Below are 27500 nucleotides of genomic sequence, written 5' to 3'. Positions count from 1 at the left end.
GTCGCCGTGGCTCTCAAACAGGTACCATATATTTATTATATATTCTATATTTCACTTGCACACGGAGCTTAAAGTGCTTTAATTTGACGTTTTGAAAATGTAAGTCCTGGAAAACCCTTGAAACGGCCATATTTGATGCAGCCCGTCTGATATAGATATAGAGGCATTTCTCACGGTTATGAGTGTGATATTGCTCATATAAATATACAAGTATATAATACATCTTTCATTCTTCAGCTCAATCATATATTCATGTGAGAATAAATCAGTTTTAATAAGCAAAGCGATATCTATGTCATAATATCCTTTCAATGGTTGAAGTTTCCACAGTCATTGCCTGTGCTGCACTTTACTGCACCATTGTGTTTTATTTCTATCTATTTACCTTTTTAGAATTTAAAAGATAATAAACATATTGTTTGATAAGTGAGATCTCAGATTTGAAGTCCTTGAATTTGGTTGTACAGTGTGTGTGGGAACCCTGCTCTCAGTGTATTAGCTGTTCATACGCTGAGTTAATATCCTCGTGTCTGCTATTCCGTCTCTTCTTCTTCTGAACAATGGCTTGTGCACTCGGGAACTCATTTATGGGTTTTGATAATTGATGTGTCCTCTCTCTCCAGGCCACGACGCCCATGTTCCGCGAGTACATCGCGCAGGTTCTGAAGAACTCCAAGGCCATGGCCGACGCGCTGCTGAAGAAGGGCTTCACACTCGTCTCCGGTGGGTTTGTACACCGTGACCTCAAGCTTCTCCTTCAGGGGTCGGAAAACCACTTGTTTATCTGAAGAAGCGCCAGTTCTTCTCTATATCAGAGTCAGTGTTTCTGAACGCCTCAAACGCCTCCATTGTAGTCTCGAGTTTCTTCCACGTCACAATATTCCTCACTATAATAATTAATGCGCAGAATAAAGGGGCGGGGCCTGGTTGAGTTAGTTAGTAGTGTGTTAAACTGGCGGCTATGGTAAGGGGCGGGACATTTTCCAAACGCACTCGACCAATCACAACACTGCTCCAGCCGACCAATCAGAGCACAGTATGTCAAATTTCACATCTTTTTGCTTTACTGTTATATGTGCTCAAATAGAAGAAGAAAATTAACAGATACAATAAGTGTCTTCGCATCTTAAGTTCTTGGCCACTATATATTTAAATGAGGTTAATTTTATTAGTAATGTGAAATTGATCACTTAAGTCCCACTGTAGTCAATAATTTTATCCTTTAAAACTCATCTTTGATCACCAAAATTACATATTTAAGTGTTTTCCTTGAAAAAATATTCTTTATGCCTTAAAATATCTCGAATGTAACTCGACACCCTTGCCTCATTTAGTATACGTGGTTCTATGAATATGCAAATGAGTCCTGCCTCCACTCCCTCACTCACTCAGAGATCCACTGGTGGACGATCACACGTTGATCTGATTGGTCAAGGTAGTGTGTGACGTCAGAAACATCAGCGATTTCAAACCGTGTTTTTGAGACTGTCTTTGGTTCACTGCAGTTTTAAGCAGAAAATACTCAGCCATGCTGTCGACTTATGAACTTACACATGTGTGTGTTAAAGCAGATTAATAACTCCACATACACACATAAACTACAGTAAACGCTGGATTTACACCACAGGGGGACTTTAAGAAGTCACTCATTTAGACTCAAAGGAGTTAATTTATTCGTTCCTTTCCTCAGTTTAATAATTGTTTCTGATGTTTATTATTCACAGTCTTCAGCTGCTAATTTCCTCATTATAAGCAGCAGCATTTCACAGAAACACTCTCTCGTTTGCAGGTGAAGCCAAATCACTTTTATTGAAGAATAACCCAGCAGAACGGATGTTTGACTGACTGTGTGTGAAGCGCTGAAGATTTTAATCGTGTTTAATTATGTTTTTGTGTGTTCTGGTCGTGTGCTGTGAACGTGGCTGTGGTTTGTTCAGTGCGAGCGGCCATTCCTCCTGTGGTGTAAATCCAGCGTTTACTGTAGTTTATGTGTCTATGTGGAGTTATTAATCTGCTTTAACACACACCATGTGTAAGTTCATAAGTCGATAGCATTGCTGAGTATTTTCTGCTTAAAACTGTAGTGACCTAGTCTGGGTGCCGGCCCGAACCCAGCCCACAAGATTTTTTGGTCGGGAAGTTCGGTCTGGACTCGATCCGTTGAGGAGTAATTATGCTCGGCTCCCAGAAGGCCGAGCCAATCAAATTGCCAGGGCGGGCTTTAATCGATGATGGACAGATGATCAGCGGTTACGTAATCACCATGTCAGTTCAACCCAAGAGCGGTTGTGTTGAACTGGTTTTCCACAGACATGAAGACGACTGCAGCTGGAGGACTGAGATGTTTAGATTCCGCTATCGCGTCTGATATAAAAGAAATCGACAGCGCATTCATTTTAAAAGACGAACACAGAACCGCAATCAAGGCATTTGTCGATCGGAAAGATGTGTTTGCCGTCCTTCCTACGGGATTCGGCAAAAGTTTAATTTATCAGCTGCTCCAATGGTGGCTAAGAAGACGGGACGCAGTGAACACCAGTGGAAGGGATGCGCTCACGATCTCTGTTCTCTGAAGCCTCAGATGAACACGCTTCTTCAGCCGGCTCTCTTTCAGCGTCTTTACATTTTTTTTAAATCAGTCGAGTCGCGTTGCAACCGTGTTATAAAGTTGAGACAGGGCCGACAAATGCGAGAAGATTTATTTGCTTTATTGTCGAGATCTAATCCTGAACGGAGAACTTGTTCGTATATACACACACCTTTTGTATTTCTCTCAAAAATGCTATTCGTGCTTGTAAGTAACGTTACTCCGCGAATTCTTTAATTATTTTTACAACAACGGCAAAGATCGTTTACACTCATTAATTTACTACTTCTTCCAGCGTGTGTGCGGTTGAGCTCTGTTGACGACTACTCACTTACTGCGTTGCTCTGATTGGTTGTAGGTCTATCCAATTGAGTGCAGAGTTTTATTTTTTTCCTGGTTCGGTTAAGACACGCCTCATAATCAAAGCCCTGTGGAGCCGTATCAGACTCTCATTCTGCCTAGAGTACGAGTATGACGGAGTCAGGCTAGCAGTGAACCCAAGACAGTCTCAAACACACGGTTTGAAATCGCTGGTGTTTCTGACGTCACACACTACCTTGACCAATCAGATCAACGTGTGATCGTCCACCAGTGGATCTCTGAGTGAGGGAGTGAGTGGAGGCGGGGCTCGTTTGCATATTCATAGAACCGCGCATAATAAATTGGTGTCGAGTTACATTCAAGATATTTTAAGGCATTTTTCACGGAAAAAACATCTAAATATGTAATTTCGGTGATCACACATGAGGACGTTAAGTGAACACGTGAACTCAAGCTGTGAATCTGCTGCAGTTTTTTCCCTCTGCATGTTTTCTCGATAACCGACACATATGCGAAACTAATTGATTTGCTGTATGTTTCTCGACGCAGCTGTTCGCTCTTTATATCTCCACACGTGTTGTTGTGCTTCCGCCCTGTGTCTAAAGCAGATGCAGATCATGTTCACTGCTTTCATATTGAGAGACGGCGATCCAGCGCCCGCTAAACATCAAAACTGACTCGGACTGGACACTTCAGCAGAAGTCCTCGTGGTTTGCTCAACTTATATAGAGTTGAATGGAAACTACAAGAGAGAAATCCATGATAGCATTTCTATGACTTCACAAAAGAGGAAAAATATTGAGAGATCGATAATGAGAGAAATATGTCAGATTTACACTCGCACTGCAGCGTTAACTAGTCTTCTGTCATTGAATGGCAGGATAATATCACACGCAGTATAGCGCTATAAATGGACTACTTATTTTACCCTTGCTAGGTTTATAATGCATCATCACAGTCTGTGAAAAGGGTCCATTATTGTCTCGTATTGTCAGAGAATCATCAATGACGTCATTCTAAAGAAATATGTGTTTGATTTTCATCTAATAATGTAATGAGTTCTAGAGCGGCTTCTCATGACGTCATCCACCTTCATATAGACACTATTATACAGTTCAGTCGGTTCATCAGGGAGGAAATCAAGTCTCCTACAGAAGAATTGGATGTAAAATTGGTTGCATGCATAATAAACTTCATGATAAATGTGTTATTTCTGGAAACTGGAAGTCCAGTCAGCTTTATTTCTATAGCGCTGAATACAACACACACTAGTCTGTTTTAAAGCAGCTTCACCGTGATGGACAGAATCAGTGATCGGACAGAATCAGTGATCAAACTTCATCAGATATGAGACGCGGTCAGGTCGTGTTGATTCAGTTCTGTTCAATAACAGTGGAAGTTCATCACTTCTCCTTTGGCTAAGCCACGCCCTAGAATGTAGATTGACCAATCACAGCGCAGCCGAGAACGAGCTCCACAGCGGTCCGACACTTGTTCACAGCGCTCCATTGACTTTAACACCGGCGTCTCGTATGTTTGGTCTCGGCCGGCTATTACCGTCGTAGTTTTATCAGAAACGTTTTTTTTTCCTTTCCCAAAACCGGTCAAATCCTGACAAGTGTCGTCTGTGGATTAAACTGTGTGGACGTCCTCAGTCAGCGAAACCCCTCAAGATCAACAACACACTTTTGTGTTTTAACCGTACTGTGAAGTTACACTAGTTAGACAGTTTTATGCTGGTTTATGTCATGATTTCGGTTCTCTACGCTAATTGTTGATACGCTAGCACACGCTGCTAATAAACACAACTTTATACTCGCGAGTCCGTTTGCTTTAATAACGATTATAGAAGTGAACAGAGACCAGCTCTGCATGAACAGTGTTGCTCCTGATATTGTGAGTCCCAGTCTCCGTCTCCATCAGGATATGATGCGGCGGTTCATGTTTTGACTGTTACCGTTATGCTTTTGCCTCTATTTGGATCTTGTTGTTGTTGTGTTTCTCCGGTATGTCTTGAATAAAGCCTTCGAACGCACACTGAGCCCCTTCTGCCTACTTCTATCTGACACTTTATTTGCTGCTTTATAAGAGTTCAGCAGGAAGAGCGTCACAGCATAAGCCATGTTGATACCAAACCAGAGCCCAGAGGAAGTTGATGGACGTAGCAACAGTAACTAAGGGGGGCGGGGCTTAGCCAAAGGTGAATTATGAAGCAAGCGCAGTTATGCTGTATCGCAGCTCGACAGAAGACAAGTGTCGTTATTCAAAATCTATTCGTTTTTGTTTTCATCATAGTTTCAGTGCTGTCAGATTGATCATATTACTGAACATTAACGGAGCAGTTCACTTCAGAATTAACATCTCCAGATAGTTTACTCTCCTGCACGTCATCCAAGATCGTCTTCCTTTCTTCAGTGGAACAGAAATGATGTTTGTGAGGAACACACTCCAGATGTTCTCCATATAGTGTCTTCAATGGTCCAGCGGGTCGAAGGTCCAGATGTGAGTTTCAGTCTCTCACGATCCAGCCGAGGAACAAGAGTCTCATCTAGACACACCAGCCGCCATTTTATATAGAAATACACATTTATAAACTTTTAACCACTAATGCTGGTCTAGCACTCGCTGTGATGCGCCACACATTACATCATCAGGTTGAAAGGTCACGCTTGAAGAAACCGACCCAGTGTTTATAAAGCTAATGTGCAAAGACTGAGTCAAACGGCACCTATAATTTTTTTTAATACAAGTTAAAACCACGATATCGGACGATTTTAAAGTTGGAGGAGAAAATACAAATGTTTTGCTCTTTCATTTATGGACCTTTTATGTCCTTTCATTTATATGACCTTTCAACTGATGATGTAATGTGTGGCGCATCACAGCGAGTGCAAGACCAGCATTAGTGGTTAAACGTTTATAAATGTGTATTTCTATATAAAATATCCGCTGGTTTGTCTAGATGAGACTCTTATTCCTCGGCTGGATCGTGAGAGACTTTGAAGCTGAAACTCACATCTGGACCTTCGACCCGCTGGACCATTGAAGACACTATATGGAGAACATCTGGAGTGTGTTCCTCACAAACATCATTTCTGTTCCACTGAAGAAAGAAAGACGTGAACATCTCGGATGACGTGCGGGAGAGTAAACTATCAGGACATGTTAATTCTGAAGTGAACTGCTCCGTTAAGTGTCTTTTGAAGTGACCCGAGAGCTCCACTGACGGTGTTTGTGTTGGGCATGTTCAGGAGGAACTGATAATCATCTGGTTCTGGTGGATCTGAGGCCTCTGGGAATGGACGGAGCGCGTGCAGAACGAGTTCTGGAACTGGTGTCCATCACGGCCAACAAGAACACGTGTCCCGGAGACAAGAGCGCGCTCACGCCCGGCGGCCTTCGACTGGGTGAGGCGTTCGAGTGCATGAGTTTATGCGCATTTTTAAGATTTTATGTCGTATGCAATATCCCAAAATTCACATAAAATTATGTGTGTGGAAACATAGGATTTGAGTGCATGAGTTTATGCGCATTTTTAACATTTTATGCACATCTTGGTGTTTTTTTTAATGCATTATCCCAAAATTCACATGAAATACATGTGTATGGAATTGAGTGCTGTAATTCATCTTCTGGTTTCCCAGGAACCCCTGCGCTCACGTCACGCCAGTTCAAGGAGTCAGACTTTCATCAGGTTGTGGATTTCATAGATCAGGGCATCAAGATCGCTCTGGATGTGAAGACCAAGACCAGTGAGTAAACCAGTCATTCACTGGAAACCACATGAATAAACCATACGGTGTTTATCGTGCTGTACTGAGTGTTTGCCCGACAGCGTTACTGTGGGGTTTACTAAAGTAAAAGAAAACATGCAGGAAAACAGCTTCCTGTTCTGTCATTTTCTCTTACGTTAATAACCCTTGTGCATCAATTAAAAAAGTTATGAATATATAAAAATATCAAATATATATACAAAAAACTGTCATAAAAATGTGAAGCTTGTGGCAGCACAGACTCAAGTTTGGTCTCATTTTAAAGAAGACTCTCGGCAATAAGTGTTGAAGTAAAAAAAAAAAAATGTTACATAGGTTTAAATTTATGAAAATGATTTATGAACATTATTTTATATAAAATTTATATTTTATGAAATATGTTGTAACTTTAAAACTACTAGAAAATCAAAGCCATGAATCTAATAAGTTATGTTCCCAAATTTTATTTTTGGGTTTGGGATTTGTAGTTTCTCTCTCTCAAATATTACAAGCACACACACACATGGCACAATCTGGTAAAAAATAGTAAAAATTACAATTTTGAAGCCTTGCCAACAGAATGAAAGCCTGTTAACAAAGATTGCATCGTTTTATAGTTAAATGGCCCTGGGAATAATAAATTGCAGTTGTAATGGGTTTCAATGGGGACATTTTTTTCCAAAAGGAACTATTTTGTGTTACTTGTGCAAAATAGATTTTTTTAAAGAAAATGAAGGTGAAATAGTACAATTCCAATAAAAATACACACCTGTGCCAAATATTATGCAGTTGGCATAAACACAGGCAAAGTGGTCATAAAACACGAAACTGAAAAAGACAGAAATGTCCATAAGGATGCACAAGGGTTAAATCAAATATAATGATCGATTCATCACATGTATGTCTGTGGTGTTTTTAATATGCTTTAAAATTCCAATAAAAATACACAACTGTGGATAAATGCATGCAGTCGGCATTAACACGGGCAAAATTATAAAAATAAACTAAAAAAGGTTAAAACTTTTGTTGTTTTTCTCCAGAGAAACTGTCTGATTTCAAGAGTTTCCTGCTGGAGGACGCGGAGGCGGCGTCTCGTATCGCTGGTCTGCGCTCACGCGTCGAGGCGTTCGCCCGTCCGTTCCCGATGCCCGGATTCCACGACCATTAAACCGGGAGATCTGGGTAACCCGGAGCGGAGCGAATCCCGTTAACACACACTTACGAAGAGGCCTATTTTTCTTTATATCGTTTTTTGTTTAGCTTTACGATCAATCCCTACTTTATTAATCATTCACTGGAACTATAAGTCTTAAAGTGACCAGTAGTGCATGTAGGAAATCTCCCAATCCCATCAAACCGACTCGAACATGGAGAGTGAAGCACTCTGGACAGTTTAATAATAGACCCAATTCCTTCGGGTGATGTTCGAAATCTTTATCTTCCATATCGAGTGAGGAACAAACAATTCTATAACCGACTAATGATGCTAAATGTTTACAGACTGTGATTCTCATTTTCTGTTCTTCTAAAAAGCTCAATTTTTTTACTCGAGTCTTAGTTGTTCAGCCTTTAATAATGGAAGCTGTTTTTGTAAGTGTACAGTAGTGTGTGTGTGTGTGTGTGTGTGAAGCCTGTGAACGTCTGGAGTTTGTGTGTGTGTCGTCGGATCTCATCCGAGTGTTTACGCCGCAGTTGTGAACAGATGATATTGATAAATGCTTTCATGTTGCACACGTCTACAATCTTCCACGTTCATTCTCCAGGATTCTGCAAACAGTTTTATCACAACAGGATTCTTTGTAAATGGACAGATCTTTACAAATGATTTTCTAAAAATGTCTAATCCCAATAAAATCAAGCCGTAGAAAAATGCAACTCTTTTTGCTGATCGTGTGTGTGTGTGTGTGTGTGTCTGTGTGTGTGTGTGTGTGTGTGTGTGTGTGTGTGTGTGTGTGTGCGCTGTGGGTGGAGATTATTGATCGACTCTGTTCTGATCACAGCAGTAGTTCTGGCCCGTCATCTTCAGTGGAATAATGTGTTTTGAGTCAGAGGATTATTCAGAAACGTGCGTTTAAAAATACATCTCGGAGTAAATGTGACAGACTGAAAGAGCGGCTGCTTAATCAATGGATTAAAGTGAGCATTAAAACTGAATCTGTGGAGAGTTTGTTCACGTCAAACCTTAAAATCACAAGAAGAAATAAGTAATTATATTTTGAGTGTTGCCTATTGTGACATTTACTTGTAATTTCTGCGTGAAAACAGTTTCAAAGTAAATCCCAGACTAAATTAATTTAAAGAGTTTGTGTTGAAATATGCAAGAACATTTCACAAATAATAATGGTAACACTTTACAATGTTTCATTTGTTAACATGAAATAACAATACTGCATTTACTAAGACACTTTTTAATTCGTAAGTTATATATGTTAACATTAGATAATACACTGTGTAAAAACAATGAACAATTGTATTTTTATGAACTAACATTGATAAATAACATTAATAAAGTTTTTTTTTTACCAAATATGGCATAATTGGTATCATTGTTCTCTCTATGACTGAAGGAATCTATCAACCCTAGTTTCATTTAAAAAAAAAAATAAGAATAATAATCAAAAGCTATTGGTATTTTGGGAATTTCATTATTAATTTTTGACCACATGGTGGCAGTGTCTTGGAAACTTTGAGTAACTTCAGGGCATAGTGCTGATGACACATAATGTGTGCGTAAAATAAAATATTGTACAATTAAATAAAGAATTGCTAACTTCCAAAATTCGTCGCAATGTTTGGGAAAAACGTTCTATAAGCAAAAAAAAAGCAAATTTTCCATTTCTCCTGACCTGTAGGTGGCGCTGTGCCGAAACACTGCAAGTATCCTCAGGTCATGATTGTGATGACATGTACCAAGTTTCATCTCAATACACTAAAGCGTTGCAGAGATAAAGCCTTACGTCCATTTTTACGTTCTCCGTCAAGTGCTTTATTCGAAAATGGTTACGTTTATCAAAAAGCCAACATGGTCTAAAAATGCCGTGAGCTAATTTTGCTGAAAATCAGACACAACTGTCTAGGATGAGTTCGGAAAAATAGTTTTTCGAAAAATTCCAGATGGCGGAAAAATGTTCATGTTCATGAAAAATGAATCTTGAGTTGAGAAATCAGAAGATTTTGTTTCTAGCTCTTATGGTTCAAAAATCATTAGCATAAACAACAGTGCAACTTTGAACAGTTGGTGGCGCTAGAGGGACTCTAATCGCGGTGGTTCATGTTCAGTCTGTCCTCTATATGTGTGCCAAATTGAATCGTTTTCCCGCAAGCGTTTCTACAGGCTGCCATGTTTCCTCTCAATCCGTGAACAAACGCATCACGAGTGAATCCCGCTGTCGGCGGCGCTCGTCATTGGTCCGTGTCGGAGTGTGTGTTTGCGTTGGGATCTCGGAGATGAGCTGACACGATCGGGAATCCTCTCCTCCTCCTTCAGGCACAGACAGCCACTAATTTGACAATAAATCAGCGAGGGCCGGATAGACGACAGCGGTTGCAATTAATTGCGCTCGTTTATTTGGAGTGGCACGTCTGCGTTTGAACGCGTGTCATAATTAAAGCCCTGCAGGACCGTGATGTGGCGTTACGGAGTCGATGGCTTAAGTGGCGTTTTAGAGTCCCATTTAAACTCCTAACAATGGCTAATGTGCCGTAATCATCTCATAATAAAGTGTAAGTGTCTGTTAGAGAGCAATAACAGTCCCGTGGAGAGATGAGGAGGCTTCACTCAACAGCCTGACAGACCCCAAGAAGAACAGAACACACACACACACACACACACACACACACACACACATTACTGTACTTACAGGAATAGTTCACCTAGAAATTAATATTTGTTCATCGTCCCTCATTAGTTTTGAAAAGTGTCCATCACTGCCGGTTAATGCAGGTTTAAAACATGAACGTTTGTTTCTGCCGTGTACAGAATAAAAACTAAAAAGGTAATTGTGACTTTTTATTTCACAATTCTGGATTTTTTTTCTTTCCCAATTGCGACTTTAGACAAAGTCTGAATTGTGCGAGTCATTTTATTCCCAAAGCATCCTTAGGAACGACTTCAGAAAATCATTTTCATTCTTTCCTTCATTATTTACAAGATTGTTTTGCTGTAATTTCCTCTAAAATACTACAGACTGAGAACTTAGGGATCATATGAGCTTCATTCATCAGTTCAGTCTGTCTCTAAAGCTAATGGAAACAAGTTTACCTTTAATATTAAGATCGGCATGAAAATGAAGTATTTTCTTCTCTATAGTGCCGTATATATACGAGAGAAACGCTTCAGGAACAAGAACACATGTGGGCGGGGCTTGATTGTGTCTGTGAGGAACTGATTGGATGGTTGTGGTTTGCTATTGGCTGATCTCATGTGAGTGACAGGTTGCCCCGCCCACATCATCAGAGAAGAGAAGAGATGCTGCAAGAGGAACTTATTCTCATTCAACATTATTAAAACTAATGATGTGCACTGATAAATCATTTAGAATAAACTAATATTTCTTGGGAAAAAAATTATTTCATGATGACATTAAGTACAATTTAATATGGGATTTCTTTGCTTTCACTGAAGTTTGCTTTTGTCTTGATACTTTAGTATTCTGCCTCAGGTCTGTATACATTTGACAGCCATGCAAACATTTGTTTACACCTGAGCTGAACACACACACACACACACACACACACACGTATGTCTGGTAAACAGATTTTCACACTGCAGTCTCAGCTGTGACCAACAGCTCGAGGAAGCTGTTCTCACTTCACACTCTCAAACACACTCTCTAACATTCACTCACAAATATACACACACAAACACTTACTCACTGACACACACACACACACACACACACGAGATGCAGAACACAGAGCTGGAGGCCAGAACTGACTGTGCTGCTTCTCTCACCGTGTGTTTGTCATTTCATATATTGTCTTATTAAACAGGACCCTGTAGAACCAACCATTGATAATTAAAGAAGTAGTTCAGCCAAAAATGAAACTACAAGAAACTCCCTAACAGGGTCATATACCACTATTCTGTGGAACTTTATTCCAAAACTAAAGTCATAAAGTCTTACTGAGGCTCTCAGGTCTGATTTGTGTTGATCATGGTCTGATTTCACTGTAACTCAACGTGCTTAACGTCTGCTAAAGGTCTGCTGAACATATTCTAAACGTCGGCTCAACGTATTCAGAATGACTGCTGAACATCTACTGAACGTCTGCTCAACATCTACTGAACGTCTACTCAACGTCTGCTGTACGTCTGCTCAACATCTTCTGAACGTCTGCTCAACGTCTGCTCAACATCTGCTGAACGTCTGCTGTACATCTTCTAAACGTCTGCTGAACGTCTTCTAAACGTCTGCTGAACATCTACTGAACGTCTTCTAAACGTCTGATGTACGTCAGCTGAACATCTGCTGAACATCTACTGAACGTCTTCTAAACGTCTGATGTACGTCAGCTGAACGTCTGCTCAACATCTACTGAACGTCTACTCAACGTCTGCTGAACGTCTTCTAAACGTCTGATGTACGTCAGCTGAACGTCTGCTCAACATCTACTGAACGTCTACTCAACGTCTGCTCAACATCTGCTGAACGTCTGCTGTACATCTTCTAAACGTCTGCTGTACATCTTCTAAACGTCTGCTGAACATCTACTGAACGTCTGCTGAACATCTACTGAACGTCTTCTAAACGTCTGATGTACGTCAGCTGAACGTCTGCTCAACATCTTCTAAACGTCTGCTGTACATCTTCTAAACGTCTGCTGTACATCTTCTAAACGTCTGCTCAACGTCTGCTCAACGTCTGCTCAACATCTGCTGAACGTCTGATGTACATCTTCTAAACGTCTGCTCAACATCTTCTAAACGTCTGCTGTACATCTTCTAAACGTCTGCTCAACATCTTCTAAACGTCTGCTGTACATCTTCTAAACGTCTGCTCAACGTCTGCTGAACGTCTGCTGTACATCTTCTAAACGTCTGCTCAACATCTTCTAAACGTCTGCTCAACATCTGCTGAACATCTTCTAAACGTCTTCTAAACGTCTGCTGTACGTCTGCTGAACGTCTGCTCAACATCTTCTAAACGTCTGCTCAACATCTTCTAAACGTCTGCTCAACATCTGTTGAACGTTTGCTGTACATCTTCTAAACGTCTGCTCAACGTCTGCTGTACGTCTGCTCAACATCTTCTAAACGTCTGCTCAACATCTTCTAAACGTCTGCTCAACATCTTCTAAACGTCTGCTCAACATCTTCTAAACGTCTGCTCAACGTCTGCTGTACGTCTGCTCAACATCTTCTAAACGTCTGCTCAACATCTTCTAAACGTCTGCTCAACATCTTCTAAACATCTGCTCAACGTTGGCTGAATGTCTTCTAAACGTGCGTCTGCTGAACGTCTGCTAAACGTCTGCTAAACGTCTGCTCAACATCTGCTGTACGTCTGCTCAACATCTGCTGAACGTTTGCTGTACATCTTCTAAACGTCTGCTCAATGTCTGCTGTACGTCTGCTCAACATCATCTAAACGTCTGCTCAACATCTTCTAAACGTCTGCTCAACATCTGCTGAACGTTTGCTGTACATCTTCTAAACGTCTGCTCAATGTCTGCTGTACGTCTGCTCAACATCTTCTAAACGTCTGCTCAACATCTTCTAAACGTCTGCTCAACGTTGGCTGAATGTCTTCTAAACGTGCGTCTGCTGAACGTCTGCTAAACGTCTGCTAAACATCTGCTGAAGAAGAAAGAGTCAGAACAATGAATGAAGTGAGGGTGAGTAACTGATCACTGAATCTTCATTGTTCGCTGTTATTCCTTCAAAAACTGATTGTGATTTTCCTTTATTTCAGACGTAGTGTCTAGTATTTCTAAATGAATAACCTCATCATTTTGATTTCATATTGTTATTAGAATCATGATGCAGCAGGTGAATGCAGGTAAGTCAAAAAATGTCTAAAACTACCTTTTCATTAGTATAACTGTTGAAGTTTTTCAGCATGTAATTGATATCTACATGCATCTCCATCACTATATGTTATATTGTCCAGAATTCAAGATGCTTGACTTTACGGTACAAAAGTATGATTTCAGCACAAAGCTAATTTGCATATCTGATTCCAGTTAGTTTTTTTTTCTCTAAAAAACAAATTGACAGACATGTAGATCTTTACAGTCAGTACTTGTTTGTTTCTTGCATGATACTCCTGAAGTGGTTATGAACTGAATAGAGACGTATACTTGGATATTATGCTGCTTATATAACATTAGTGAGGTGAATTTCATGCATTGTTTAGTTCAAGTAATGGATGAGCGTTTACAGCTGGCCTTAGTCATTAATCACCGTGATCTTCAGATGCTCACACACACACACACACACACACTCACGGCCGTCACGAGTCTCTGAACTTCTCAAGCTCGAGTCTTTGTTTGTGAATATTAGAGCAGAATATGCATTATTTATTTATTTAATGTGATTGTGTCTGTAGTTGTTTGTACTTGTATAGCGGGACGGTCGGAGGTGTGTGTGTGTGTGTGTGTGTGTGTGTGTGTGTGTGTGTGTGTGTGTTCGGCCTATAGATGAATAGCAATACAAAAAAAATAACAAATGGAGGCAATGCAATCGTGACGGGTCACAGTGCCTTCCGCTTAGGTAATGACGGCCCGTGTGTGTGTGTGTGTGTGTGTGTGTGTGTGTGTGTGTGTGTGTGATTATGCCGCATGCATTTCTTCAACCATCCTGATTACCTGTCAGCATGTGCTGGAGCCTGACAGAAGCAGCGCTTACACGCCGCAGGTGGAGCGTCTGGAGGTGTGTGTGTGTGTGTGTGTGTGTGTGTGTGTGTGTGTGTGTGTGTGTGTGTGTGTGTGTGTGTGTGTGTGTGTGTGTGTGTGAAGGCAGAGATGAGGAGCATACTCTTTATTGAAGCACTGAATGCTTTCGGTGTGTGTGTGTGAATGCTTTCGGTGTGTGTGTGTGTGTGTGTGTGTGTGTGTGTGTGTGTGTTTGGGTACCCAGCTGTGCAGAGGACAGGAGTGATTGCTGCTAGATAACATGCATTATTCTCACTATGCTCACGCTGCCCGGCAATTCTCCCTCCTAATGTCCTGCAAATATGCCCACAACAAACTTACAGGCTTTTCTAAAGGCCCGCAAACATTTGGTTTTCGGCGGTTGGACAAAGACGGCGCACATTTGTGTTCTCGAACAAATAGAGACTCAAACTGTGTGACGTGTGTGACAAACACATTTGATTCTCATGTTTTTTTTAAAGGAATAGTTCACTCAGAAATTGCAATTTTGTGGTGAGTTCAGTTGTGATCGGTTATCATGAGACGCGTGAGAATCATAACTGATGGCGAACCACATCACACCTCGCATGTAAAGTGCATATGTATATGTGAAATATTACAATTTATATAGTAAAGTGCAATGTATTCCTGTGATCAAAGCTGAACGTTCAGCTTCATTACTTCACATGATCATTCTAAAATGCTGATTTGATGCTCAAGAAACATTTATTGTTATTAATCATGAAACCAGTGTTGCTTCACATTTTAGCTAGCTATTAAAATAAGTGATTTAATTAGTGTTTGTGTGTGTGTGTGTGTGGATCCTCTGAGGTCTTTTAAAAGTCAGGTCCTTCCTTCTTCAGACGCTCATAGTCTGTGTTGATGGCCACCAACTGTGTAGAGAGAACGAGAGAATACATTTAAATGTAGTTAGCGTAAATTAAGATCATCAGAATCTCATAAACGACAAACAAGAGCACTCACACACTCTCTCTCACACACTCTCTCACACACACACACACACACACACACACACACACACACACACACACACACACTGGCAATAACAAAAACAGTGTCTGACAGGTTCTGCTGGCCTTTGTTTCGTGATCTGGCTTTGTTTGTTTTTCAGGAAAAGTGCACGAGAGAATTTGTGTTTGTGAACTGCATAGTTTTCACTGTATAAATTAAATATACATTGATTTGTATTAAAGCCACTAAAGTTACTCAGTCAAGAGCAGTGAGTGATTTTGCCTTTATTGTTAATGACAGACAGCACCGGGTGTTTGCTTTAGGCTTTTACTGAATGCATGGATCTAATATAATGACACGCTTTCGATTTCTTTCCCAACTGTTTATTCACTACAGACGTAACTGACTGTCTTTATGTAAATACTCTCCAAGACGGACATATTGACACATTTTTGTGTATATTTTAAATGTTCTTTAGAATGTTCTCTGAACGTTACTTTTGAATGTTCTCTGAACGTTACTTTTGAATGTTCTCTGAACGTTACTTTTGAATGTTCTCTGAACGTTACTTTTGAATGTTCTCTGAACGTTACTTTTGAATGTTCTCTGAACGTTACTTTAGAATGTTCTCTGATCGTTACTTTTGAATGTTCTCTAAGCGTTACTTTTGAATGTTCTCTGAACGTTACTTTTGAATGTTCTCTGAACGTTACTTTTGAATGTTCTCTGAACGTTACTTTTGAATGTTCTCTGAACGTTACTTTTGAATGTTCTCTGAACGTTACTTTAGAATGTTCTCTGATCGTTCCTTTTGAATGTTCTCTGAACGTTACTTTTGAATGTTCTCTGATCGTTACTTTTGAATGTTCTCTAAGCGTTACTTTTGAATGTTCTCTGAACGTTACTTTTGAATGTTCTCTGAACGTTACTTTTGAATGTTCTCTGAACGTTACTTTTGAATGTTCTCTGATTGTTACTTTTGAATGTTCTCTGAACGTTACTTTTGAATGTTCTCTCATTGTTACTTTTGAATGTTCTCTGAACGTTACTTTTGAATGTTCTCTGAACGTTACTTTTGAATGTTCTCTGAACGTTACTTTTGAATGTTCTCTGATTGTTACTTTTGAATGTTCTCTGAACGTTACTTTTGAATGTTCTCTCATTGTTACTTTTGAATGTTCTCTGAACGTTACTTTTGAATGTTCTCTGAACGTTACTTTTGAATGTTCTCTGAACGTTACTTTTGAATGTTCTCTGAACGTTACTTTTGAATGTTCTCTCATTGTTACTTTTGAATGTTCTCTGAACGTTACTTTTGAATGTTCTCTGATCGTTACTTTTGAATGTTCTCTGAACGTTACTTTTGAATGTTCTCTGATCGTTACTTTTGATTAGATGTGCTTATTTACTGATCAATCATTGGTTAAAGTTGAGTGTGTAATGCAGCGTTTATGACGTGAATGATTCCTCTGTGGAGGAGTTTGCTGTTACTTCACTGAGTGTCCAGACGCATAATTTCTCCTTGACCATGAAACGGCTGAAAGAATCCCACAGTTCCTGTGTTCATGCTTTGCTGAAAAGGTCTCGAGCGTCAGGTTTTCTGTGGCAGAAAGCATGTTTATGTTCTGAATGTGTGACAGGAGACACGTTCCTCAGCCGGTGTTATTTTATTCTCATATTCACATTGATCTCTCTCTGCTTCTGTTTCTCTCATTATGATTAATGTTGAGACGCCGCCGGATTCTTGATTTCTGACCTTTGGCTCCTTCTGAGAATTAAACATGTCGAGTCGTGACCTTTCGTGAGCCTGAACGCCAACTTCCCATGAACACGCGTGTCTTCTCTGAGGAATCCTCTCTCATTCTCTCCGTCTGCCGTTGTTAATTCTTTCATTAATGGTTGGAGGTGATGAAGATGTTCCAAACGAGAACAGAACATTCACCCGCTGCGAGATCAATTATTGCTTCTAAAGCAGACGTGAACGAACGCTGTGTTGTTCTCACGAGCCTCGGGCGCACAAGGCTTATCTACAAACAAGTCACCATGAAATCAAAATGGACAATTCTTATTTTTTTTATGGAATATTGCATTGTTTATTCTAAATGAATTATGCATAGTTTTAAACTTCATGTTCCTGGTAATGTTGACTCAGAATAAGTTCCTCTCGCAGCATCTCTTCTCTTCTCTGAGGATGTGGGCGGGGCTATAACCTGTCACTCACATGAGATCAGCCAATAGCAAACCACAACCATCCAATCAACTCCCCACAGACACAATCAAGCCCCGCCCACATGTGTTCTTGTTCCTGAAGAGTTTCTCTGATATACGGCACTATACACTCTTAAAAATAAAGGTTCCAAAAGGAGGTTTTTGCAGTAATGCCATAAAGAACCATTTTTGGATCCCGAAAAGAACCTTTCAGCGAAGAGTTCCTAAAAGAACCATTTTTTCTTGGTGAGAAGAACATTTAAATAATCCTTTTCCACTATTAAGTTCCTTTTTGTGCAATGGGAAGGAACTTTAGATGCCAATAAAAAACCTTTAACATCCATGATGGAACCTTCCCATTGCACAAAAGCTTACTTTAGATTATTCACAGACCCAGACTAAAACTTGCACTGACATTTATTAAAATATATCAGTGTCATTGTTTTGTCTCAAGATGCACATCCGTAATGTTTTCTTCTATCGCACGTTTAAACGAGCTACTTAAATGTCCTAATTTAACTAAGGTCTAATCCTGGCTTAATCTAAACCCGGTCTGTTATGTGTTTTTCAGGAACTCTTCACTGGAAGGTTCTCTAGGGACCCTGGTTCTTCTGTGACATCAGTGTACAGTAAAAAAAACATTGGGTTATTTTTTAACCCAACTGTTGGGTTGCACATATTGGGTCACCATGTTGGGTTATTAAAAAAAAAATGTTGGCTCATATTTGTAAATCATTGGGTAATTTCTAGTAATAACCCGTCTGTTGGGTTAAATACGGATGTTGTTTGTAAACTTGTGTATTTTGAATGTATGTACAAAAGTATGTCTACACTCTAAAAAATGCTGGGTTGTTTCAACCCAATTTTGGGTCAAATATGGACAAACCCAGCCGTTGGGTTAAATTTTTACATTACATTTTTAACCCAACGTTTGGGTTTGTCCATATTTGACCCCAAATTGGGTTGAAACAACCCAGCATTTTTTAGAGTGTATTTACATTAAATTCTAGGCTCCACAATATTTAGTTTGTAATTAAAAAATATATTTGTTGAGACATATTTATTGTTTTATACAAATAAACACTTGTGTATTTTATTTATTTAAATAAATAAATAGTTAACTTAACTGTTGGGTTACATTTAACCAATGCATTGGGTTAAAATAACCCACAGTTGGGAAGGTGCTATACCACCCCATAGTTGGGTTATTTTTAACCCAACATTATTAAGTGAGTGCAAAAGCCTCCTTTTGAAACCTTTATTTTTAAGAGTGTAGGGAAGAAAAGATGAGCGCAACTTCCCTTTCATGACTGTAAAGCTGTGTATGAAAGTGCATGAAGTGTCTAATTGTTCGTTTTTTAGTTAAATAAGAGAATTTGAAGTGCAAAATGTCATTGTGAAAACACTAATCGCTCTATTTATACTAAAAACAGCATGCAATAGTGTCATTATTTTCTAATATTGTATTGGTCTGAGAGAAGAGTGTCGTATACACCGGGATGAAGTGAGGGTGAGAACATCATGGGCTAATTTTCATTGTTGGATGAACTATCCCTTTAAAACCGCATCCAACCACAGCATGTGTGTGAACTGGGATGCATCTCACTAAGTGTGTGTCTAATGTACAGCCTGACGTCATTTGTTCTTGTTCCTGAAGCGCTTCACTGGGATATACGTAGGGCTACAAACGGTTAATCGCGATTAATCAAATCCAAATTATAAGTTTGTGTTTACATAATATGTGTGTGTATTATGTATAATTATTTTGTATATATAAATACACACACATGCATGTATATATTTAAGAAAAATGTGTTATTTATATATAAAATAGTTATATTTATATATAATATAAATAATATAAAAATATTAGGGCTGTCAAAAGATTAATCGTGATTAATCGCATTCAAAATAAAAGTTTGTGTTTACATAATATATGTGTGTGTACTGTGTATAATTATAATGTATATATAAATACACACACATTCATGTATATATTTAAGAAATATTTGCATTTATATACTGTATATACATTTATATTATATATAAATATAAATTTTATATATAGATATTAAAAAAAAACTTAAATATTTACATGCATGTGTGTGTATTTATATATACATAATAATTATACACAGTACACACACATATATTATGTAAACACAAACTTTTATTTTTGATTTGATTAATCGCGATCCCTTTCATGACTGTAAAGCTGTGTATTAAAGTGCAATTGTTATTTTTTGGGGTTAAATTATCTTTGTTCTTGCTGTGTGAAACACTAATCGCACTATTTATACTAAAAACAGCATGGAATAGTGTCTAAGTGTGTGAATTGGGATGCTCCTCACTAAGTGTGTGAATTGGGATGCTCCTCACTAAGTGTGTGTCTAATGTACAGCTTGACGTCTCCTGTCACGGATCCGCGTGAGATGAAACTGATCCGGGAACAGCGGGAGACGCGCTGTCAGTCTGCAGCTGATCACAGAACAGTCGCTGGGCTGTTTACCTTGTACTGATAGGTCGGGTCGAGTCTGTTCCACGGCTCCGGGTTGTTCCTCCTGTCCCAGCTGACAGAATGAGGGTGAGGCCAGGCCGGCGGGGAGAAAGAGAGGATGAGGATGAGTGACTGTAGAGGAGGGAGAGACTGAAGCGGGGTGATTATCAGGCGGAGGGGACGGAGGACAGCTTCTCTGGCAGACTGCCGAGTGTGTTTCTCACAGGGATGAATTAATACACACCGCAAACAGGAGACACTAGAAACAGCGCGTCCAATCAGAATGAAGAATTCTCTAAAAGCTAGAATACAGAGACTAATGACCTGTTACATTGTTAAAGTCCCGCTGTAGGCAATCATTTTATCCCTTAAAACGCATCTTTGATCACCGATCAGTCGATCTACGAAACGCCGATCCATATGCGCTGAACTGTGTAGAATCTCATATGGTCCAGCGCATTTGGATCGGTGGTTCGTAGATCGACTGATCGAGTCTGTTTTTCTAAGATGGCTTCTGCTTGTATTCGTGAAGTTGACTGTATGTATAAAATATCTTCTTATTAAACTGTCTGGACACTGTCAAAGTTCTCAATGCTTCGGTTTGCATGTAGGGACCCTCATTATGCTGCCGTGTTAGTGTGGGGCTATTTTGAGCCTTGTTAGTGGTATTAACAAGCGATTTTTATTTGTCATTACTCCATGCCCGTTATACTAGCGTTATACTAGCGTTATAGGCTAAACTGTTTTTAGAGATAAAACTATTTACATTCGATAATCATGAAAACAAATCTCAGATAACGGTTGACTAGGTAACAATGTGTAATTAGACCAAAGGTTCATTTTGCGCTGGAGTTCTCCTTTAAGTGCCTTAAAATATCTTGAATGTAACTCGACACCCTCGCGGTTCTATGAATATGCAAATGAGCCCCGCCTCCACTCACTCACTCACTCAGAGATCCACTGGGTGACGATCACACGTTGATCTGATTGGTCAAGGTAGTGTGTGACGTCAGAAACACCAGCGATTTCACACCGTGTTTTTGAGACTGTCTTTGGTTCACTGCAGTTTTAAGCAGAAAATACTCAGCAATGCTGTCCACTTATGAACTTACACATGGTGTGTGTTAAAGCAGATTAATAACTCCACATACACACATAAACTACAGTAAACGCTGGATTTACACCACAGGGGGACTTTACAGTAACAGCCCAGTATGAGTCATGTGACTGATTGTGTGTTGTGTGTCAGGTTTATGCACGGTAACACTTTATTTGTTACATATGTTACATGTACTTACCATAGTAATAACAGTAAAGTATGCATAATTACATGCAACTAACCCTCAACCAAACCCTAACCGTACAGTAAGTACATTTAGTTTCTTAATATTACACTCTAAAAAATGCTGGGTTGTTTCAACACAATTTTGGGTCAAATATGGACAAACCGAAACGTTGGGTTAAAAATGTTATTTAAAAATTAACAAACCCATTGTCTATATTTGACCCAAAATTGTGTTGAAACAACCCAGCATTTTTTAGAGTGTACGCAGTACTTAAATATATAATTAAACTGGGTGACACTTTATTTTAAGGTGTCAGTATTACAGTGTAATTATATATTTAAGTACTGAGTAATATTAAGTAACTACATGTACATGCCATTTGGTTTAGTTTAGGGTTGATTGCATGTAATTATGCATAGTTTTTACTATGGTAACACATGTAACAATGACACTGTACAATAAAGTGTAACCCAAACTACTCTTATATTCATATAAAGAACTGCAAGCCGGTCGAGAACAACGTGTGTGTGTGTGTGTGTGTGTGTGTGTGTGTGTGTGTGTGTGTGTGTGTGTGTGTGTGTGTGTGTGTGTGTGTGTGTGTGTGTGTGTGTGTGTGTGTGTGTGTGTGTGTGTGTGTGTGTGTGTGTGTGTGTGTGTGTGTGTGTGTGTGTGTGTGTTCTGTCACCTGACGTGAGGTCCTCGAGCCAGTCGGATCAGATACAGAGAAGCTCCACTCAAGCCCACGAACAGGAAGATGAACTGAGGGATGAGCTGGAGGAGGACGAGCACATCAGCAGGGTCAGCACGGGTCAAGGGTCATCAAGGTCAGCAAGGGTCAAAGTCTTTGATTGTCATTACATTTATATGAAGGAACGACACTAAGTACTAAGGTCCCGGTAAAACACAAGATAAAAACATTACAAACATTAGAGCCTAGTCTATAAATAGCATAATAGCAATTTAAAAAACTAGAATAGACAATGCAAGAAAAAAAGTGCAATTAGTAATAAATAAAGACATAGTCAAATATTATTGCACATAAAATGTCTAAATAATACAAACAGTACAAAAACTAAAAACATCGAAACTGTATTACGTGTACGTGTGTGTGTGTCAGTCTGGGTTGAGCGACGAAGGACACAGTTGCTAGTGTGTGTGTGTGTGTGTGTGTGTCAGTCTGGGTTGAGCGACAAAGGACACGGTGTGTGTGTGTTCATGTACTTGCGTCAAGTAGGTTTCAGGTCTAAATGAACACACACACTCTCTTTTATATGCATGGAGACACACTGTGTGTGTCAGTCTGGGTTGAGCGACGAAGGACACAGTTGCGTGTGTGTGTGTGTGTGTGTGTGTGTGTGTGTGTGTGTGTGTGTGTGTGTGTGTGTGTGTGTGTGTGTGTAGTAAATGATAACAGGGATTAGAATAGAAATGCATATTAAAAGAGTGAATGTGAAGTGTGTGTGTCTCCGCGCTGGAGAAAGTGACAGACACAGACTTTGCCTTATGTTGTCAAACTGCCTCGTGTAACGGAGATTTGCATAATCCCCCAGGGGTTACCGGCAGATATTCAAATTAGCTTATCAAATATGTGTACGTGTCGTAAGCCGAGCGCAACATGTGTTTCTGCTTCTGTCATCTCGAGCTGAACTCATCCTGACGGGCGTTCTGTGTGTGTGATGATGATGAAGATTCACGTACTATATCCTGATTTTCAGTTACTTTTTTTTTTTTTTTTCAACTAGTCTTTGTTTTATAAATGAGCATTTGTAGTTTTAGCTTCACAGCTCCTCAAGCTCACTGAGTATCTTTAAGTGGGAACTTTTATATTTTTTATAAATAAAAAATAAAATATTTTCTCTGTCATTTTTTCACTTTGTAGTGCTTGTTTTTTCTCGCCTTTTCTGCTGAACACTTTAAAATATCTATTTTTTTATGTTGATTTGAATTGTTTTTCTTTGTGAATAAATGTGGAAAGCGAACAGGGAACCTTCTCAGAGAAACGTTCAGTGACATTAATAAAGTGTTCGTTCACAGTTATCTGGGGCTCATTTATAAAACTGTGCGTAGGATCTTTACTAAAAGTGTACGTGCGTCCAAAAGCCAAAAATTGCGTGCGCAAAAAAATATTCAGACTTATAAAAGCGTGCGTACGCCAGAACCTGCGCAGGATTCACTTTGCGCACATGTGTCTCCTCCCCGAAATAACCATATGAGCTTACAACGCCTAGTTTAACTATGCATATCCTCATCTGCATATAATTTGCATATGATTATTCATCCACGTGATAACATGTTTAACGCTACAAGACATTAGGAAAATATGAAATACGGATGTGCCGTCACATTACATTAATAAAAATAATTTAGTAGCCTATCCTTGCCTTGTTTTTGAATAAATAAATCAAATAGTGTAAAATACATTTCAGAGAAAGTTTTTCTCAATCTTTTCCACTGGCCAAATAGTCTTTTTAATTGATTTATATTTTTAATGGAAACAGATCGACCTTGTTGTGCATTATATTTGCACAATCTGCTATCATGATAAGCAATCTCTGTAGTTAAAACATTAAAACACAGCATGCCAAAGGAAACGTAATCAAAAGCATTGCATCCACAACAAATATTTATAGGCTATTTATAGAATATATATATATATTATTATTATTTTTTTTTTTTTTTACTTTTCACTAAATGTCATGTAGTTTAAGTGTTTAACTCCGTTAATGATATGGCATATTTAATCTAAATGTTTATATCAGAAATAAAACATAGTTTAAATCATTGTTTTATATAAACTGTAGCCTATTTATGATTAGGACTCATAATGAAGATTTACAGTTTTACTTCATCTGCCGTTAGATATGCGTCAGTTTCACTGACGGCCCAACGCGCTCGCTGGCGCGGACATTTAAGATGTGGATATTTGCTTCAAGTGATAGGCTGGTGAGTGAATATATTTGTATTATCTTTCTGTATATGTATAATTTTATTTCGATTTTCTGTCTAAAAGTGACCAAAAAGACATTTAACTCCAGCTCACCATCGGTGTCGCCAAACTGCTCCGTCTCCAAAACGTTTGTACGCCACGGGTCAGAGTTTGCGTGCAGGTGCGCACATTTTCCCGTCAAGTTTGTTTTTATAAATCACAACTTATGCGTCGGAAGTTGCGTACGCCTCTCTCAGGGCCGGTTTTGTGCGTACGCAGTGGTTATAAATGAGGCCCCTGCTCTTTAATAATGTTCTCAAAAGTAGCCTATCAGATATCAACTTTTACTCTCTACTTGACTACAGTTTTTAAGTAAATGTAATTTTTACTCCACATGTGTGAAGAGTAATGCAATTACCACATTTTCTGAGGGCGTAGAAGGAACTAGGCTGTGTGTTTCGCCTTTACTCTCCCAAACTCCATTAGGGTTATGGTCACCACCTCACAGAGACGTCCAAATTACACAATTCCCCATCGTAAGTGCACATTGATGGCCTAAGACACGAAACGAGCGGTTTGTGTGATAAAACCAACAGTATTTATATCGTTTTTACCTCTTGTACACAACCACGTCCAAGTGATCTGAGCGCGCGCGCTTCCTGGTGTGTGACGTGTGCGCACGTTCTGGCTTAGTCTGCGACTAATACATACATATATACATAAATACTGTTTGTTTTCTCACACAAACCGCTTGTTTCGTGTCTTAGGCCATCAATGTGCACTTACGATGGGGAATTGTGTAATTTGGACTTTTCTCTGCATGCTTTTGGAGACAGTGCCTATAGACCTGCATTATATGACTGACAGACAAGAACGGTTTGACCTAAAAATATCAACATTGAAACTACTGCGGAGACAAAGACACCGACATCTTGATGCACTTCAGGTAAGATAAAACACACCAACATTTAATTTCAAAGTGAACTATCCCTTTAACAAGACAGCTTTACACTAATGCCAGCTCATTGCAGTAGCTGCTCAATCACAGGTGTTCATATATGTGACCCTGGCTCACAAAACCAGTCCATGGGTAATTTTTTTTTCTAAAATTAAGGTTTATACATCATATAAAGCTGAATAAATAATCTCTCCATTGATGTGTGGTTTGTTAGGATATTAATATTTGGCCGAGACACAACTATTGAAAATCTGGAATCTGAGGAGCAAAAAAATGTAAACATTGAGAAAATCTCCTTTAAAGTTGTGCATTTATGTTCACGATTGTGCTGCATTCACTCACAAAAATACATGTTTTATATATTTACGGTAGGACATTTACTAAATATCTTCATGGAACATGATCTTAATATCCTCATGATTTTTGGCATAAAAGAAAAATGGATAATTTTGACCCATACGCTGTATAGTTGCTATAGCCACAGATATACCCGTGCGGCTCCAGACTGGGTTTGGGATCCAGGGTCACGTATATGAGATGAGGTCATGATGAGGTCATGATGAGGTCATGATGAGGTCATGATGAGGCCGAAACCACTACATCCAGTGCAAGTAGACTTAGAATTTTATGTAACATTATTTTATTTATCCGCTATATTTATGACGTTGTTGATGGTTCACTGATGGCCTTTATGTGCACTGGAGCTGAACTGGGACGTGAGAGTCGATGTCGTGTCGACCTTTATTTATTACAATATTACAGTTATATTTCGATTTTAGAAAATAAACACGATTTCTCATCTTACAAATCAATTGTTTCTTGTTTTCACGGTCATGTCTCTTAGGTGTCGAGGAGTAGTGCATGTTTGGGCATTTTTTTTATTAATTTTTTACTTTTATTTATATAGATTAATAAAGACAGTAGTTGGCCATTGTGCTGTACAACAGGATAAATATCTAAAAACCAAGAGAGAGGGAAACTGATCAGTGAGTAAAACTGTCGAGATCAGAGACTCTGAGACTCTTTACTGGAGTCGGACTGGATTCAGAGACTCGTACGCTGTTATTTCGCTGTACTCAGTGCTTTTCCTCAAGTGTGTTTTCCCGGTCCTCTTTACACCTCTGGCTTGAAGAATGATATTACTTGTAACGTTCACATAACCAAGATCTGTACAAATGCAGGATTCATGGACACACACACATCTGTGCTTTTCTCCTGTGCGCTTTTCATGAGTGTCAAATTCAGTGATCACACTTTTAAGTGAAGAAAACAACAACTCTCTTATTTATTTGTGAAGTCACACTTGTTAGTCACTGTAACACCTGTGTGATCACTGAGAGAGTGTGTGTGTGTGTGTGTGTGTGTGTGTGTGTGTGTGTGTGTGTGTGTGTGTGTGTGTGTGTGTGTGTGTGTGTGTGTGTGTGTGTGTGTGTGAGAGAGAGAGAGAGAGAGAGACTCACTAACGGAGAGAGTGTGTGTGTGTGTGTGTGTGTGTGTGTGTGTGTGAGAGAGAGAGAGAGAGAGAGAGAGACTCACTAACGGAGAGAGTGTGTGTGTGTGTGTGTGTGTGTGTGTGTGTGTGTGTGTGAGAGAGAGAGAGAGAGAGAGAGAGAGAGAGAGACTCACTAACGGAGAGAGAGTGTGTGTGTGTGTGTGTGTTTGTGTGTGTGTGTGAGAGAGAGAGAGAGAGAGAGAGAGACTCACTAACAGCATCTGAGAGATAGAGAGAGATTCTGTGTGTGAGAGAGAGAGAGAGAGAGAGAGAGAGAGAGACTCACTAACGGAGAGAGAGAGTGTGTGTGTGTGTGTGTGAGAGAGAGAGAGAGAGAGAGAGAGAGAGAGAGAGAGACTCACTAACGGAGAGAGAGAGTGTGTGTGTGTGTGTGTGTGTGTGTGAGAGAGAGAGAGAGAGACTCACTAACGGAGAGAGTGTGTGTGTGTGTGTGTGTGTGTGTGTGTGTGTGTGTGTGTGTGTGTGTGTGTGAGAGAGAGAGAGAGAGAGAGAGAGACTCACTAACGGAGAGAGTGTGTGTGTGTGTGTGTGTGTGTGTGTGTGTGAGAGAGAGAGAGAGAGAGAGAGAGAGAGAGAGACTCACTAACGGAGAGAGAGTGTGTGTGTGTGTGTGTGTTTGTGTGTGT

At 39.5% G+C, this 27500-nt stretch overlaps 2 protein-coding genes across 2 annotated transcripts in view; one reads left to right on the top strand and one right to left on the bottom strand.

The window, feature by feature from the left end:
• shmt2 (serine hydroxymethyltransferase 2 (mitochondrial)) overlaps window positions 1-9195 on the top strand; it is a 29085-nt gene extending 19890 nt beyond the window's left edge. Inside the window, exons 8-12 of the mRNA XM_079627296.1 lie at window positions 1-21; window positions 624-723; window positions 6160-6315; window positions 6553-6660; window positions 7701-9195. The exon at window positions 1-21 is cut by the window's left edge and continues 142 nt beyond it. Of these exons, the coding sequence (XP_079483422.1) occupies window positions 1-21; window positions 624-723; window positions 6160-6315; window positions 6553-6660; window positions 7701-7828 (513 nt within the window). The 3' untranslated portion in view covers window positions 7829-9195. The remainder of the gene's footprint in view (window positions 22-623; window positions 724-6159; window positions 6316-6552; window positions 6661-7700) is intronic.
• Window positions 9196-14748: 5553 nt separating this feature from the next.
• LOC307006977 (cytochrome c oxidase subunit NDUFA4) lies at window positions 14749-22290 on the bottom strand (the record flags this gene model as incomplete). Its single annotated transcript, XM_079628528.1, has 3 exons — window positions 14749-15407; window positions 20204-20264; window positions 22163-22290. Coding segments are annotated over 3 exons (246 nt in total), but the record flags the coding sequence as incomplete, so codon positions are not given.
• Window positions 22291-27500: the final 5210 nt, after the last annotated feature.

Source organism: Phoxinus phoxinus, assembly GCF_949152265.1.
Source record: "Phoxinus phoxinus genome assembly, chromosome: 11".
Taxonomy (NCBI): domain Eukaryota; kingdom Metazoa; phylum Chordata; class Actinopteri; order Cypriniformes; family Leuciscidae; genus Phoxinus; species Phoxinus phoxinus.
Note: the sequence above shows the minus strand (reverse complement) of the source record. Positions and strands in the feature narration are given on the sequence as shown.